Source organism: Oculina patagonica, chromosome 9, assembly GCF_052425735.1.
Source record: "Oculina patagonica isolate OP01 chromosome 9, crgOcupat, whole genome shotgun sequence".
NCBI classification, from domain to species: Eukaryota; Metazoa; Cnidaria; class Anthozoa; order Scleractinia; family Oculinidae; genus Oculina; species Oculina patagonica.
This window is the reverse complement of record NC_135766.1, coordinates 21904355-21919265: the sequence shown is the minus strand read 5'-3', so window position 1 is coordinate 21919265 and position 14911 is coordinate 21904355. Positions and strand designations below refer to the sequence as shown.

Genomic DNA, 14911 nt, shown 5'->3' with positions numbered 1-14911 from the left:
CTGTAGGGAACCAAAATTATATATCGCACTTCAAAGTACTTTTCTAAATGGCCCTTCCTTACCCGTGGATACCCCTAACTAAGATTGTATTTGCCACGCGAAACTTTAAAAAAAAGTAGATACAGAAGAAAATTTACCTGTAGGGGCGGTAAGAACGCCCAAGTGCCAAGTTAAAAAAAAAACAAACAAATGTTTCTCGTCCGGATTTCTATAAAAAAAGAGAGTGGTTGGGCGCTATTTTTTTGTTATTTTTTTATTATTTTTTCGCATTCCTTACCTGTGTTGTTCAAATATCGATGTTTTTTTCTCCATCATCAAATTCTCCAGAAGCGAACTTGCAAAATAAATTCTGCAAGGTAATTAACCTTTCCAGTACGGACCTAGCGTACCGAGGGTTTTAAATTTTGAACTACGTGCAAAGTGAAAGTAGCGCCTGTTGGTTTTTGTTCGTTCCAACTTTTTCAATAACAAATAATAAAAAGAGAGAGGCGTCAGAGGCGGCCCCCACAAATGAAGCGCGCGGAACGAAAATCATTTGTATATTTTTAATTGGCCTAAAGAGAAACGTTTTACAACATAAGGTAATAATACCAGATTTTTTTCAAGGCTGGTACAACGGCAATAGGGCATAAATTTAATTTCAACAAAAAGTAATCTCATTTAAGGTGGCCGATAACGGTTTTAGGCATTTTCCAGTCCTTTTACTTCGATAAGTCATTTCTACAATTCTTTATAAGTTTCTATTACACTTATGGTATGAAACAAATGCTTAATCATTAGTCGACAAGTTGTGATCATTTTCTTGACATTTTGGATTACCATAGCAACATAATAACATGTTAATAACACCTTTAGTTTTAGCTTTAGTTATTAGAACTTAGTACTAATAACTCGAAAATGAGGTTGATAACTCCCATTTTTATTGTTGAATTATGATCAGTATTTCATAATACATATTTTTGGCAAAGTTTGAAAACAAAATTGTCAAAACGGTTCAGAGCCACCTTAAAATTTCAAAACATTCAAGTGGCACTGAACTGCTCTGACAGAATTTCCACATTATATAAGAAACCCTCGATCAGTCATCGTGATTTTTCAGGTGTTGCATGTCTCCGGTTCGCATTCTTCGCTGTAAGACTGCCTCTTTGGAAACAGTTTTCAAGTCATATGCCAGTCCAAACAGCGCGCAGGCGTCAATAATCCATTTGGACACATTGCACATGGCACCCATGTCAGATGCGGCGTAGTCCTGTGGAAACGTGTGGTGAAAGTTGTGGTAGCCTTCGCCAACGGTCGTTATGGTAGCAATGAAGCTCTCCGCTGGATTTATATTCTCGTCATATGGCTTTGATCCGTACAAGTGGGCGAAACTGTTGACACACCAAGCTGCATTCAGGATTAAGGCATAGCGCATTGCGAAGCTTATGAAAAATGCGTTCGAGAAAGATTCGTTCCAAAAGTGCCAGGGAACCAAAATTGGAATTACAATGTTGAAAAGTGTGCTGAGAAACGTGTAATGCCTGGAATGAAATCAAACATCTTGATATTAGTATTTTTTGATGTTGTTTGCCTGTGGCGTGTGCAACTTTCGGAAAAAGGACCGGAGGAAGCTTCGAGCCGCTGAGCCCATACTGCCGGAGCTTATCCCAGTTTCCGTAGCAGTAAGCGACTAGGAATATTTCTACTCCCCCCTGAATGGGATGCTAGTCCATTGCAGGGTACCCTTCCCAGCATTATGTCGCCGGTACCCATTTATACACCTGGGTAAAGAGAGGCACTATGAGAGTAAAGTGTCTTTCCCATGCACACAACGCAGTGCCCCAGCCAGTGCTCGAACCCGGACCGCTCGATCCGGAGTCCGGTGCGCTAACCATTAGGCCACCGCGCCTCCCAACTATCGGAAGTAAGAGTGTGAAGCTTGTAGTTGAGGAATATCCATAAGGTAACGAAAAAGTGTGGAAATTTCCAAAAAACAACACTGAACGTTTTAAAAATACTTTTTTCAATAGACTTAGTTTTAGATATCAATTAGCAACATAGATTTCAAAATTTTATTCCATGTTATACATTTTTGTTCAGGTAGTTATTAAATTGTGAGCGACTTTTAAATATTTTGATTGATTTTTACTTGTAACGTTTGATATGTATTTTATCAAATAAATAAACATGGTATCATTATTAGTAGTAGTATAACAGCGAAGATATAACCGTTGCGCATTGCTGAATTGATACTGTGAGTTTGGCCCACGAGACAGATAACATGGTCCTAGAGCCATATTAAAATTATCTTCTTGTTTGAAAAAGAATTGGACTAAATGACCGGAGAGCCTATGAGCTCCAACGCAATAATCGCTATAAAAAAGTGCACAGTCCATGGTTTCTACTTTGCTCTCAGGGGGTAGGGTGGGGTAGAATGTATGGGGGACAGAGAAATGGGAGGAGTAATGTGGAAAGCATTGCAGCGGAACGAAAATTCAAGTTGCAAACGTTTGAGAATAAAATAATGCAAGCCAGCCTTCCCTACGCCCCTTTTTTTAAGAATGATCAGCCTCACAATTTCTAAAACCTCCTCCACCCCATGCCCCCCTACAGAATAAGGCCCGTGCATCCTAGAAATCATAATTATAACAAGATATGGTTTTGATTATTACCTTCGCTGAAACATGACGATTTTATCTTCGTACAAATCGCTCAGATCCAGTTGCCCTCCCTTCTTTATAACATCAGGGTGTTTTTTCACCATCAGCCATCCAACGTGCGAGAAGAAGAACCCTCTCTTCGCGTTGTGCGGATCTGCGTCCGTCTCGGAATATTTGTGGTGAGCGCGGTGGTCGCGCGACCATTCAAAGATGTCGTTTTGTGCAGCGAAACAATTCATCACCATTAGGTATAATTTCAGGGGCCAAGTAGCTTTGTAGGTTCGGTGGGTCCACAGCCTATGAGCTCCAACGCAAACACCAATCCCTCCCCAGTAGAAAAGGAGTACGCTCCACAACCAAGTCCACGGGTTTGCTCCGGGTGTAAGATAGGCACCGTACAACGCCATTAGATGGAGCGCCGAGATCAAATATACATTCAGCCAAACGATTTGAAGCGGCGGGCGTTTTTTATCAAGGTCAACGGCTTTCGTTCCTGGTAGATTGGTAGTTTCGGTTTGAGCTGCTGAGGGACTTCTTGGAGCCATTTCTCTTCAGAGTAAGAGGACAAATAAACGAGAATTATTTTAACTAAGCTGCAGAATATTCGAGTTGTGCAACAGTGTGAATATGTAATAAGTGTATTAACTTGCCCTAGGGAAAACTGCTTAACAATATCGTCTAGAAAATTGTTCATGGATCAAAAGATCAGCCAATAAAAATACAACACTTGTAAGTGGGTCAAACTCCGTGTTACGGCAAGAAATAAAGGCCATGGGCTTTCTCTTCTACATGAAGCTTATAACTGTGAAGTTCAAGGTATATTTTATTTAAGCTTGCCTTAATTGGAGCCAAAAAGTGTTTTATTTAGCCGCAAGTCAGGTCTGCCTACTTCTCAACTAGAGCGTAACAAATGAAGTTTGTATTCCAGTAACTTTATTATTCACGAATCATACATAATTATTTAGATCATTTCACGCACGGAAGGCATTTTGGCTGTTTAACTGCAAAATGTATTTGACTAGAGTCAAACATGTCAAATGCGTTTTGGCAAAATACCTTTAAAAAGTGATTGGAAAATAACACCTTTTTTTTCCTCCCTCCACCTTTTAAAATAACAAGCAAATTAAAATTAGAGAACTTTACTGACAGAAGGCGAATTTAGTTTTAGCTCTGCAGTGCTCACAAAAACCTTATTATTGTTAGGCCATCCCAATAAAATGTTTCGTTTCCCATCGCCCAACCGACCCATTTTTTTCAAAAAGTAAAAAAAAAAATTGTAGATTCACTAGCCAAAGAAGCAAGTACTTTAATTTACAAGCACACGATCTTGTTTTATCAACAACAATTGACATTATGTGATGTCCTTGCCTTTAATTTTGATTAAAGAAAGAATAACGGAAGTAACGAACGAAATACGCCACCTTTTCACATTCGTAACCCGAGGCTTTCTTCCTTCAAGCATTCCATCTTTTTTTTTTTTTTTTTTTTTTGCCCGACCGACCAACCCACCATCACAAGAGACGAGGCGATGGGAAACGAAACATTTTATTGGGATGGCCTTACGGGTCATTGACTTACTTTATCATTGCGATGTGTATCTCTAACACTACGGCGTATTTGCGTCATCAACGAAAAATAGAGCGGTTGTTAGTTCAAAGTCGAAAGTATATTACCTTGGCTGTGATTGGTTTAAAAAACTCGCGCCACCTCCTCAACCAATCAGCAAATCCAAACCCAATAGTGACTTGGTCACGCATGTTTTCCCGCGCTTTGAGCCCGTTACGTGTATTTGCTTTGTGCTTAGTTTCATTTGTACATTGCCCTGTTTGAGTTTCTTATGACTGGCTATTGAAATTGCTGGAATCGCTCTTAAAGAGCCTAAATCCTGGTTTTCACTAGCGACGCAAGCACAAGCGCAAGCACAAGCGCAAGCACAAAGGGAAACATTTTGATCCTTGTGCTTGTGCTTGCGTTTGTGCTTATGCTTTGGTCAAGCCCGGGGGGGGGGGGGGTGCCTATACGGGGAGGCTCCGCCCGAAAGGGGTACCTTTTTCAGGCTTCAGGTATATATTATAAAAGGGTAGGGATTTCTCAAGTTAAGGTATATGAAAGGGTATGTAAATCCGTCATTTAGGGTTTTTTTAAGGGCCTTGAATTAAAATATTTCGAACAGACGCGTTTTATGGCTGTATTATTTTAATTTATAAAGCGCAACATGAAAATGACAAAAAAACGCCCTGTTCTAAGTCTATGCCAAGTCTTTTAGGTATATGAAAGGGGTACCTTTTTTCAGTAAAAGGTATACGAAAGGGGTCCAATTTCTGTGAAAATGGTATATAAGAGGGTAAGGGGTAAGAGCTTGGAGCGGAGCCTCCCCGTATAAAACTTTTTTGAGTGCCCCCCCCCCCCCCCGTGGTCAAGGCCGTTTTCACAGTTGTTGTGGTTGCGCTTGTGCCAGACGTCGTAATTTCCTTGATCCTTCCTTGTGCTTTTGTGGTGTTTCGTTTTCACACGGCATAACGCGAAAGCAAGCACAAGCGCGAGCACAAGAAAAGGAAAAATTTTAATCATGGTGTTTGTGCTTGTATTGGGTTGTGCATATGCTTGCGTCAAGGCCGTTTTTAGGGTGAAAAAAGAGCTGTTATGCCTGCGTCTGTGTTTGCGCTTGTGCTTGTGTCACTAGTGAAAACCAAGCTTTAATAGACCAGTTGTAATATGTTGAAAACAACAGAGAATCATGCACTCAGCAGTTTTGGCGGGAAACGCATGCTGATGCTCCTTTTGGCGGGAAATCTAAGCAGATGCGGCGTTGTCATATCTTTTTTGTCAATATTTGCTCAAATTTGTCTTCATTTCCTTTTTACCGTTGAATAGATGCTTATTCATAAACTTTGGATTGCCACATCTTTGCAGACCTAAATGCTTATTCAACTTGTGCCATTTATTGTTTATAACATATAAAACCCTTTCTGCCGTAAATGACTAGACTGCGACATTCTGGCTCGCTCGAAGTCCTTTGCTCTCCCCAGACTCCACCTTACTGCCGCGCTGTAATTCGGCGACGAAGATCGGGGAGAGGCGACTCGCGACAGGCGAGTTTTCCTCATTAGCTTATGAGGAAATTAAATTTCTAGGATATTTCTTGCAGAAATACCCGTTTCGACCAATTTGCCTTGAGGAGCAAGAGAAAATAAGGCTTCTGAGTGCTTGTAAAACGCAAAAGACGAGCTTATAAGAAGCAGTAAGCTTAAGAAGTGAAGAAGTGACCTGGTAGTCTGCAAGCTAAGAATAATAACACTGGTCAGGAAGTCAAGATGACCACAGAACCAGGACTTTTAAAGTAAGCAAAAAGTAATATCAGGATTGAGATGCATGTCTTGTAAGCTTAATGATTGTTATGCATGCTATGGGAATTTTGTAGTGCCCATTCATTGTTTATGCCAGGGGTTGGGCTAGCAAGATTCAGTATAGACAAAACCAAAACAAGTTGATCCCCTTCCAAACAAAAGAAAAACATAATGACCCCTTTGCACTAAATATTGAAAGTGACAGACACCCCTCTCCCCAAACAGGAAGTAGCCTACTAACAACCAGTGTTTATTTTGTAACAAAGTATCCTGCATAGCAGGCATACGTCCAAAAACAATCTAGTGATGAAAACACTAGTGAGGGCCGGAGAAAGTGACTGTGAAGAGGAGATTGTTCTTGTACACTACAATAGCTTTAATTTAATAGAGTCCTCTGAGAGTGAAGAAAAAGAGGAGGAAACTTCCCTGGTGCCAGTTATATTCTTGCCAGCCCACCATCTGGCATAAATAATGAATGGTCCCTAAAGAAAAAAAAAATCTTTGTTGCAGACTTTTTGTAAAATACTCGATCTCCAGCTGTGCTTGACCGGGCAGAAATGTAATATTATACTGAGCAATTAGGTTTTGACCAACGCGAACCCAGGTGGTACAGGGTCTGGAAGGGGGTCCTGATCCCGCATTCCCGCTCCATTTTTAAGAAAATCCTGAATCCCACAAATTTTAAATCGCTATCCCGAATCCTGTTTTTGCTTTCCCCAAAAAGACATTAAAAAATACTTATCCAAAAGCTAATAAATGTATACGTAAGGTGTGGATTTGCCCTTTGGATTGAAATAGCTTTTCAAACCTCAGTATGATGAAAGAGCTTGATATGACAGCTTGTAAGACCGACGCGATGGGTCGTTTTGTAACAACCTCGTCCGCAGGGCGCTGTTCCCTTCAGAGCGGGAGGAAAAGTGCCCTGGGGAAGAGGTTCGTCCTGTAAGCGTACCCACTAGCTGTCCTTGATAGAAAGTTTACAGGAACAACCTCAATCACGTCTTATCTATAGTTTGGTCTAAAGCGAGAAACCACTTAGCACTCGCCTGGTTGATTGGCTTTTGCAGCTAGAACGTCTATTTGGGTCGTGACGATTTCCCGAATTCCCGACAGACAGGCAAAAAACCCCGCATCCCATGCCCAAATTTTGGTGAATCCCACTTCCTGAAGAGAAGTCAAATCCCGAATCCCGTCAAAATATTTTGCGTTTTCCCAAACCCTGCACCATATTTTCGTCAAATTCCGGATCCCGAAAATACCCTTCCAGACCCTGGTGGTACAGCTGGTACACCACAGGGTGGAGAGGGAGGATGGGATGGAAATTCACTTTATAAGCTATATATATGTATGTGTGGCCCCAAATGGGTCATAAACTCTGCCATAGTTTGGTGAAAATTTGGTATGGTATGAATTAAAGGGGACCACAAGAGCATTGAAAAAAAAAATCATCTCTTTTCATCAGGCTTTTCATCTTCCTACAAAAAAAAGGGACAAAAGAGAAGTAACAGAAATGAAATTGTCTTGTTAATGCTCAGTCACTAGGGTACCTTATTGTTACTTATTTTCGCGGGTACTTAATTTCGCGAAAATGGAACAGGAATATTTCGCGAGACTTAATTTTCGCGATTTGGCCAAAAATACATAATTAGCATAAAAAATACAATAGAAATCGTTTAGAATTAATTTTCGCGGGTCTTTAATTTCGCGATTTTTTGAAAATCGCGAAAATCGCGAAAATTAAGTCCCGCGAAAATAAGTGACAATAAGGAATTCAAGACTCTTATGGCTTTATTAGAAGGGTTGAACAGTTTAAAAAATATAACGAGAGAAAATATATAAGTTCACTGCAGAAATAAACAATCAGATTGCTCAATCAATATAACCTTTTTATTATCAAAAGGATTATCTATAATGTACAGTATGTCCTAGTTTTGACAATTATATTATTTTGACTGATCTGAATCCAAAATTCTTATTGCATGCTCTTATGTTATGCTGGGATTTAATCCCAATTAAATAACTATCTTATTTTTTTAGTAGTAGTCGATCCTACTGGACAGACACCCCGAGGGGGGGGGGGGTACTCCCATATAAGGGCTATACGGGTATGTGCCGCTCAACAGGGTATGCTTTTCGCCTCTCTGACTCTGGAACAGGGTATAAAAATCACCCTTTTGACTCTGGAACAGGGTATAAAAATCACCCTTTTGACTCTGGAACAGGGTCGTTTTTTTCCCCCCAGAATCCAGACTAAACACGATCAAAGTTAGCTATTAAACTCCACTCCTCTAATCGCTTTATCTCCGAGCCACAGAAGAATTCAAGTGAGCCAGAGTGAGCGCTTTGTGATGTATATGCTAGTGTTTTTATATCTATCTACATATATTTCCATTGTGGATATTGTCTGGAACAGGGTACCTATTTTGCAATGTTTGTCTGGAACAGGGTCGCACATTCAGCTTTTTTTCTCTGGAACAGGTCCAGAGACTCAGCGGCACACCCCCGTGGTAAATTTTAAGGAGTACCGCCCCCCCCCCCCCCGGGACAGACTCAATGAGCTACAATGGTCCCTATATGGCTCTGTGGTGACAACCCCAAATCATGACATATAAACCAGCACAACTTCTTCCAATTGGGCAAAGCCCGGCCAGTATATATAAACACACAATAAGCCCAAAGTAAACATACATGATAGAGTGAACCCAGACACTCATATGAAATATGATGTGCGACAAAAGCAGACTGCAGACCTGCAGACTGGCACTCCAGTTAGCCTGAATTATAGTACTCCGGTTTAAGCCTACTAATGGTAATGCCATTTAAAATACACTTAAAAAGTCTGCAGTCTGCATTAATGTCGCAAACCGTACAAAATAACTAAGAATCCATAAAGTTATTAATCTATGGATTAACTAATTAAGCTGTTTCAAATTCACTGAGGTTGTTGCTGATATTCGTGGAAGTTAAATTTTAAAAATTGGTTTTGCACAAGCTTGCAGTTGAGCCCAACTGATGAAAGGTACCACTTTCCTATATACAAATTAATTTGTACAGAAAATTATTTTCTTGTGGTATGGGATAGATGATAAAATCTTTGAACATCACAAACTCTGGGCCAAATCAGGAATGAGCAAATATATATTACAATTATGACTGGCAATTCATTTTCGCAACAGTCTAATCTTCATGGTGTTTAAGGTGTTGCAAGTCTCCAGTACGCATTCTCCGCTTCAGGATGGCCTCCTTGGAAATTGTTTTTAAATCATATGCCAGTCCAAACATTGCACACAGGTCAATGAACCATTTAGAAGGATTCATTGGTGAACCCAATTCACTTGTGGCATAGTCCTGAGGAAAGGTGTGATGAAAATTGTGGAAACCTTCACCACCAGTTGCTAAGACAACGGAGAAGTTCTCTGAAGGATTAATGTTCTCATCATAAGGCCGTGATCCCCAAATATGGGCAAAACTGTTAACGCACCATGTCGCGTTAAGGGTGAAGGCGTAACGGAATGCATAACAAATGAAAAACCCATTCCAGATGCTTTCATTCCAAAAGTACCAAGGAACCACAATTGGCATTATGATATTGAAGATTGTACTGAGAAGCTTGTAGTGTCTGAAATAGAAAGGAAAAGATTATTACATAAATTCTCATTGCAATATCACCATATTGCTTGTCAAGTACTCAAAAAGCAGGGAGATGGGGGGGGGGGGAGGCTCCCCAGGGGTTTCAGGAAACAAGGGAACTGTTTGTAATTTTAGAGTTTTTATATTTTTGTAATAAATTTATTTAGATTAATTTAATTAGTTTTATATTTTTAGTAATTGTAGTTTTTACAAAAATAGAGGGCCACAGGTTTTACAGAATGTCTGTTACGTGCTATCCTCTTTAAATAAAGTTGTCTATCTATCTATCTAAGGCCATAAACTTTTTGGGAACATGGGAGCAAAAGGAATATACAACTGAAACACAGGAACAAAAGCATAGTTTAGGGAACAGGGTACACCGAAATCTAAATAAAATAATTAATATTTTTCGAAACACCCGAACACATGAAAGGTTTTGATAGGAACAAGGGAACATGGACCCCCCCCCCCCCCCCCCCCTTGGAGGGTCTCAAGGAGTGTGGCGGTGGCGGATGGAAATTTTCAGCCCTTTTGGCCTTATGTTTTTTTGGTCCCTACACATAGGAACACCTTGAAGCATGGTTTCACTAATTAATCAAAAGGTGGAAATATATAAAAAATGCTGCCCACCTTAGTCAATTACAAGCAGTTTGCACGAATTATTTTTTTTCCAAGTCAACCTTTTTAGGGTGTAGTTTAACTTTAAAGTGGATGATGGTGAATGTATTCTATCCGGGACATGTTTTTTTCTTTTTAAAGATAGAACAAAGGGGCTGAGAGCGCACCCTCACCCCATCCCCCAACCAGACAATTATAACGGTATATGCATATATTAAATTACCTTCTTTGAAACATGACGATTTTATCTTCGTACAAATCGCTCAGATCCAGTTGCTTTCCCTTCTTTATAACATCGGGATGTTTTTTCACCATCAGCCATCCAACATGTGAGAAGAAAAACCCTCTCTTCGCGTTGTGCGGATCTGCGTCGGTCTCGGAATATTTGTGGTGAACGCGGTGGTCGCGCGCCCATTCAAAGATGTCGTTTTGTGAAGCGATGCAATTCATCAACATAAGCGCCAGCCTCAAAGGCCAGCCTGCTTTGTACGATCGATGAGACCAGAGTCTGTGTACTCCGACAGTTATGCCAAACGCGCCGACGAAGTGGCACAGCCAAGTCCATAACCAAGTCCGTGGGTTTGCCCCCGGGATGAGATAAATGCCGTATATTGCCATGAGGTGGAGCACTGCCATGAAATAAACATTTAGCCACACGATTTGTCGCTGCGGGCGTTTTTGTTCATCGCCGGAAGTCTTCGTTTCCGGGTCAATGGTTTCTGTTTGAGTAACAGTGGCACTTCTTGGAGCCATACTTTTCCCCTGTGAACAAGAAGAGAATATACGGGAATTATTTCCTCAACTGAGCAGCAATACAAAGGTTTACATAACGGCGTGAATTATTAACGCAGGGAAAACCCGCAGCGGTATAAATATTGTGGTTCAAAAAAGTAAACAAGATTCAACCCGCCAATAGCTATATAATAAAAGAACCTCGTAAATAAATTAAAAGCGTTGTAACAGACCAAAAAATTCCCCACAAAGATACAAATTTACTTCAAAATTCTCTTAGTCTTTTGAAATCTTTTCATCATGATGTTTCAGAGACTGAAAATTTGCATGAAGCAACTGTCTTAGCAGAGGTTTGGTCGTCTAGACATATTAAAAGCCCGCGACGAAAAGCGCGAAAAATAATGTTCTTGCATCCAAGGGAATTTAAAACTGCTTTGCACTTTCCTGTTAAGACGTTGTTATTACACTTCCTTGTCTTCCTTCGCTGTGAAACTACAAACCTCGCATCTTTTTTTGTTTTTGCGAATCATATTAAATAACAGTAAAAGTGAGTCCGCTATGCGAACATGTGTGGACTTTTATTTGATTTAAAGTTGACATTATGAATTAATCAATGAGTTACTGAAGCTGGCAACAACTTCAAGTTTCGAATCGAATAATTCGAGATACAAGGCGAAAAAGCAAAGAAATTATCAATCTTTATGTACTACGCTTCAAGAAACACACGTTACCGTTGCCGCTTGGGATGTCACGCAATGTGAAGGAGCGTGGTGTGACCTTTCAGTCACGTCGTTCACGACAAATGCCTTTTTTTTCATGAAAATAAAAACCTAGAATCCTACAAGAACAGCAGTTATTAGACCAATAGCCTTTCCTTACCGCTAGCAAGATAGGATGCTATTTTCATGAAAAAAATAAATGTTGCGTGGAGCACGTGAACTGTCTCGCATCGCTTGTTTACACAACCCTTACTTTTTGTGTAAAGTTTGTAAACAACTCATCGAAAAACTCATTTTCTTTCAATGAGTTCTTTTTTTTAACCTTTTTGGAATAAGAGCGTTTCAATAAGCTTTCACAAACAATTTCTCAGTAGCTTGCGTAGAAAGGCGGAGATATATATTTTTCTGTTCACGAAATATTCACTTGAAGTCAGTGTTTTGAGAGGCGGCGAAGGACGTTATTTGAACCGACAATTAAATTATTCTGTCGCACGGTTTGGATATTTGCATATTCTACGGTCCGATGTTATTTTTATTCTTATCATGACAATGTTTTAGTTCAGTTCTGAATACGACATCGGTCTTTTGTTAAATATAATACTTGAGAGAAATGGAGCAGGTGAATTATATCCGGGAGTACTAGTCCAGGACAAGTAAAACAACACGATCAGCGAACTTGTTTTGATACAACTCGTTGTGCATTCATTGTGTGTGGCAAAGCTGAAATAAATAAATAACCAGATATTTGATTCGTTTTAAGATGCGAATCAAAAATGCTCAAGCCGCACAGAAAAACAAACGCTGCGCGCGGAAAGTGAGACAAAGTGTGAAAAAGAGAAACGTGACCTACGACCGCAGGTGTTCAGCTCATTAGATATGCAGATTTCAGCCGTCGCGATTGTTATTTCACTTTTCATCTACGCCACCGCTGCCTTTGAAGTTGTTCCTTGATATATATTTTCCAGCCACCACACGCTCTTCGAAAGATGTGTCAAAAAAGGCTTCTAGATTCAAGAATAAAGTGCGACTTACTCGATACTGATCGAATTTCTGGGTTTACTGCCTTGGCTGCCCATCTCAGACATCTCACCGAAACTTCGGATTCTCCGATCACTGTCGAAAACTTCCGAAAGCACTAACCCGAGTTATCACGGAAAGTGACCCCCCAATCGGAAAAAACTGCATCACAACAATGTGTAGACTTTAAAGTCCACACAAAAATAATTAGTTTCTCTCGCTGCTTGGAAATGGCTACACAAAATAAAATTTACAGTTTTCACTGTTCAAGTTTCAGCTCTTCTACAACGGAAAATTCGTTCGCTCAAATGCTTACTACGCAATGATTAACATATATGGATTTTTTTCGACTTGAAGAACTGTTCAACAACTCTTGCTTGAATTCGGATAGGAAACTGTCGCCTGACATTACGAATAAAACTTTTCATACCTGCGGAAAATTTGCGTAGAATTTAGCGTCCTTCTTCAACTTCCAGCACAGCTCTCTTGACGAAGGTCTTTCAAGTAGATATGCAAAATTATCAGGAGAAAGTCTTTTATAGCAACTTATCGCATGTTTGCACACAAAAGCGAACGACTGCCAAACGGGCATTCAAGGGCGCCTACCGGAAGTTTGGTCCGTTAGATAGGAGAATTTCAGTTTCCATCTACGAAGTCAACGCACCATAATTCATCTTTATGAATCATTTTAAGCCTTTGCACTGCTCTAAGCGACACAAAATTCAAACAGAAAAGATTTTAAAGATGTCTGATTGAAAATAAACTTGACTTAAGGTTTTAATCGCTGTTAAATTTGAGATGTTTTTAACTCGTTCGCGTTCTCTCAAAACCTACTCGGTTTGTTGTCCTGATAGAATCTGGTTTCTGATTGGTTGTGGTGAGAACAGGCTCGGTCATTCAAGGTCGCAGGAAGTTCCAAGGTTGGAGTCATTCACGTGTACGTGTGCTAAGTAACGAGACTAGCGAGACAAACAAGACTAACGAGACAAAGGTTAGCACGTGAATGCAACGGGATTTTTGACGAAATTAAAATGATAATAAAAAAATATATTGGAAAATTGCATCATAATACAAGATAGCAGAACAAACTTAAGGAGTATCACGTTTTTCCTGAAGAAGATGCTATTTTTTCGCTTCACGGGGAAAAAGAAGTTAGTTCAGCTTAGCCATGCACTTGCGCTACCCACTTCGTAACCGTAAAAAATGCAAATTTTAGCTTATTCAGCTGCCAGCCTGTTCAATACTTCAGTTCAACAACGCCGAAAAAATATATCAGTCATGAAAGCCCATAACCAGCGAAAGAGCAAATCAATTGTAAGACCTCTAGTCATGAAAGTTTTGAATGCACATTGAACCCCGACACCACAGGCAGACAAGTCTCTGTGTTTGAGGCCGCGTGACGTAAGCGTCACGGTATGCGCTATTTGATCCCATACATTTACTGTAATTTGTATCTTTTCATCCTAAACTTTGATCTACTGTAAGCCAGATAAATAAAGTTCACTTACCTTTCATTTTTTGTGTGATCTTTTGTGTTTATATGGGGTTTTTTGGCCGTTAATTCCTCCATGGTCGTCACCGCCCCGAGCTAAAGTAAGAAAAAATCAAAGCGCTCTTCGGAAATCTCCGGAAAGCCTGTTCGCAGGCTAGTAATATATTACATTATTCACATACCTTAGTAATCCAAACATTTACACCATGTCTCATACGTGTAAATAAGCACGTTTAAAACTCGACAAGAGAAAACGCGCAATACGAAGAACAGCATCCCGATGCATCTTATCAGCAAAATGTATCTATGTAAATATGTCTATTTCTTACCTTGTTTCCTTGCTACTTTATCACTTCGTTACCTTACGAGAGGTCTTACACAAAGCACTATCCTGAGCTACCAAGTCCCCTCTTTTAATCTCGTGTTACGTCCCGGTCACGTCGTTCACGACGTGACCGCGACGTAACACGAGACAAAAATGACAGAAAATGCTAGCAATTCTTTTTCAAGAAAAAACGAAAAAAAAAAAATGCTCGTTTTCCCCAAAAATGCCGAAAACAATGCTAGCATAATTGAGAAAGGCCTTCCTGTAAACCCATGCTAAGCGGCAGAAAAAATAATGGCCTTTATGTTTAGTCCAGCCTAAGGAGACCCTATATATAGCTTTAATGGTTTAGGCATTCCCATCTTTCACATTTTATTGCAGCTACAGCAAGA

General features: G+C 40.0%; 2 protein-coding genes across 2 annotated transcripts; both read right to left on the bottom strand.

Annotated features, from left to right (window-relative positions):
* Positions 1-531: 531 nt before the first annotated feature.
* On the bottom strand, positions 532-3265 carry LOC144665528 (stearoyl-CoA desaturase-like). Its single transcript, XM_078526760.1, has 2 exons — positions 2652-3265; positions 532-1520 (listed from the first exon to the last, which is right to left on the bottom strand). The coding sequence occupies exons 1-2, from the start codon at positions 3182-3184 to the stop codon at positions 1079-1081; spliced, it is 975 nt and encodes a 324-aa protein (XP_078382886.1). The 5' UTR covers positions 3185-3265; the 3' UTR covers positions 532-1078.
* Positions 3266-8011: 4746 nt separating this feature from the next.
* LOC144665529 (acyl-CoA desaturase-like) lies at positions 8012-13282 on the bottom strand. The gene is made up of 3 exons (XM_078526761.1): positions 13133-13282; positions 10458-10996; positions 8012-9605 (listed from the first exon to the last, which is right to left on the bottom strand). Exons 2-3 carry the CDS (start codon positions 10985-10987, stop codon positions 9164-9166), a joined length of 972 nt encoding a protein of 323 aa, XP_078382887.1. The 5' UTR covers positions 10988-10996; positions 13133-13282; the 3' UTR covers positions 8012-9163.
* Between the last annotated feature and the right edge of the window lie 1629 nt (positions 13283-14911).

Excerpts from the sequence above, each read along its gene's own strand:
- LOC144665529 (XM_078526761.1), bottom strand. The coding sequence starts at position 10,987 with ATGGCTCCAAGAAGTGCCACTGTTACTCAAACAGAAACCATTGACCCG. Across the intron at positions 9,606-10,457 it reads ATCGTCATGTTTCAAAGAAG|ACACTACAAGCTTCTCAGTA; the intron begins GTAATTTAATAT and ends TTTCTATTTCAG.
- LOC144665528 (XM_078526760.1), bottom strand. The coding sequence starts at position 3,184 with ATGGCTCCAAGAAGTCCCTCAGCAGCTCAAACCGAAACTACCAATCTA. Across the intron at positions 1,521-2,651 it reads ATCGTCATGTTTCAGCGAAG|GCATTACACGTTTCTCAGCA; the intron begins GTAATAATCAAA and ends ATTTCATTCCAG.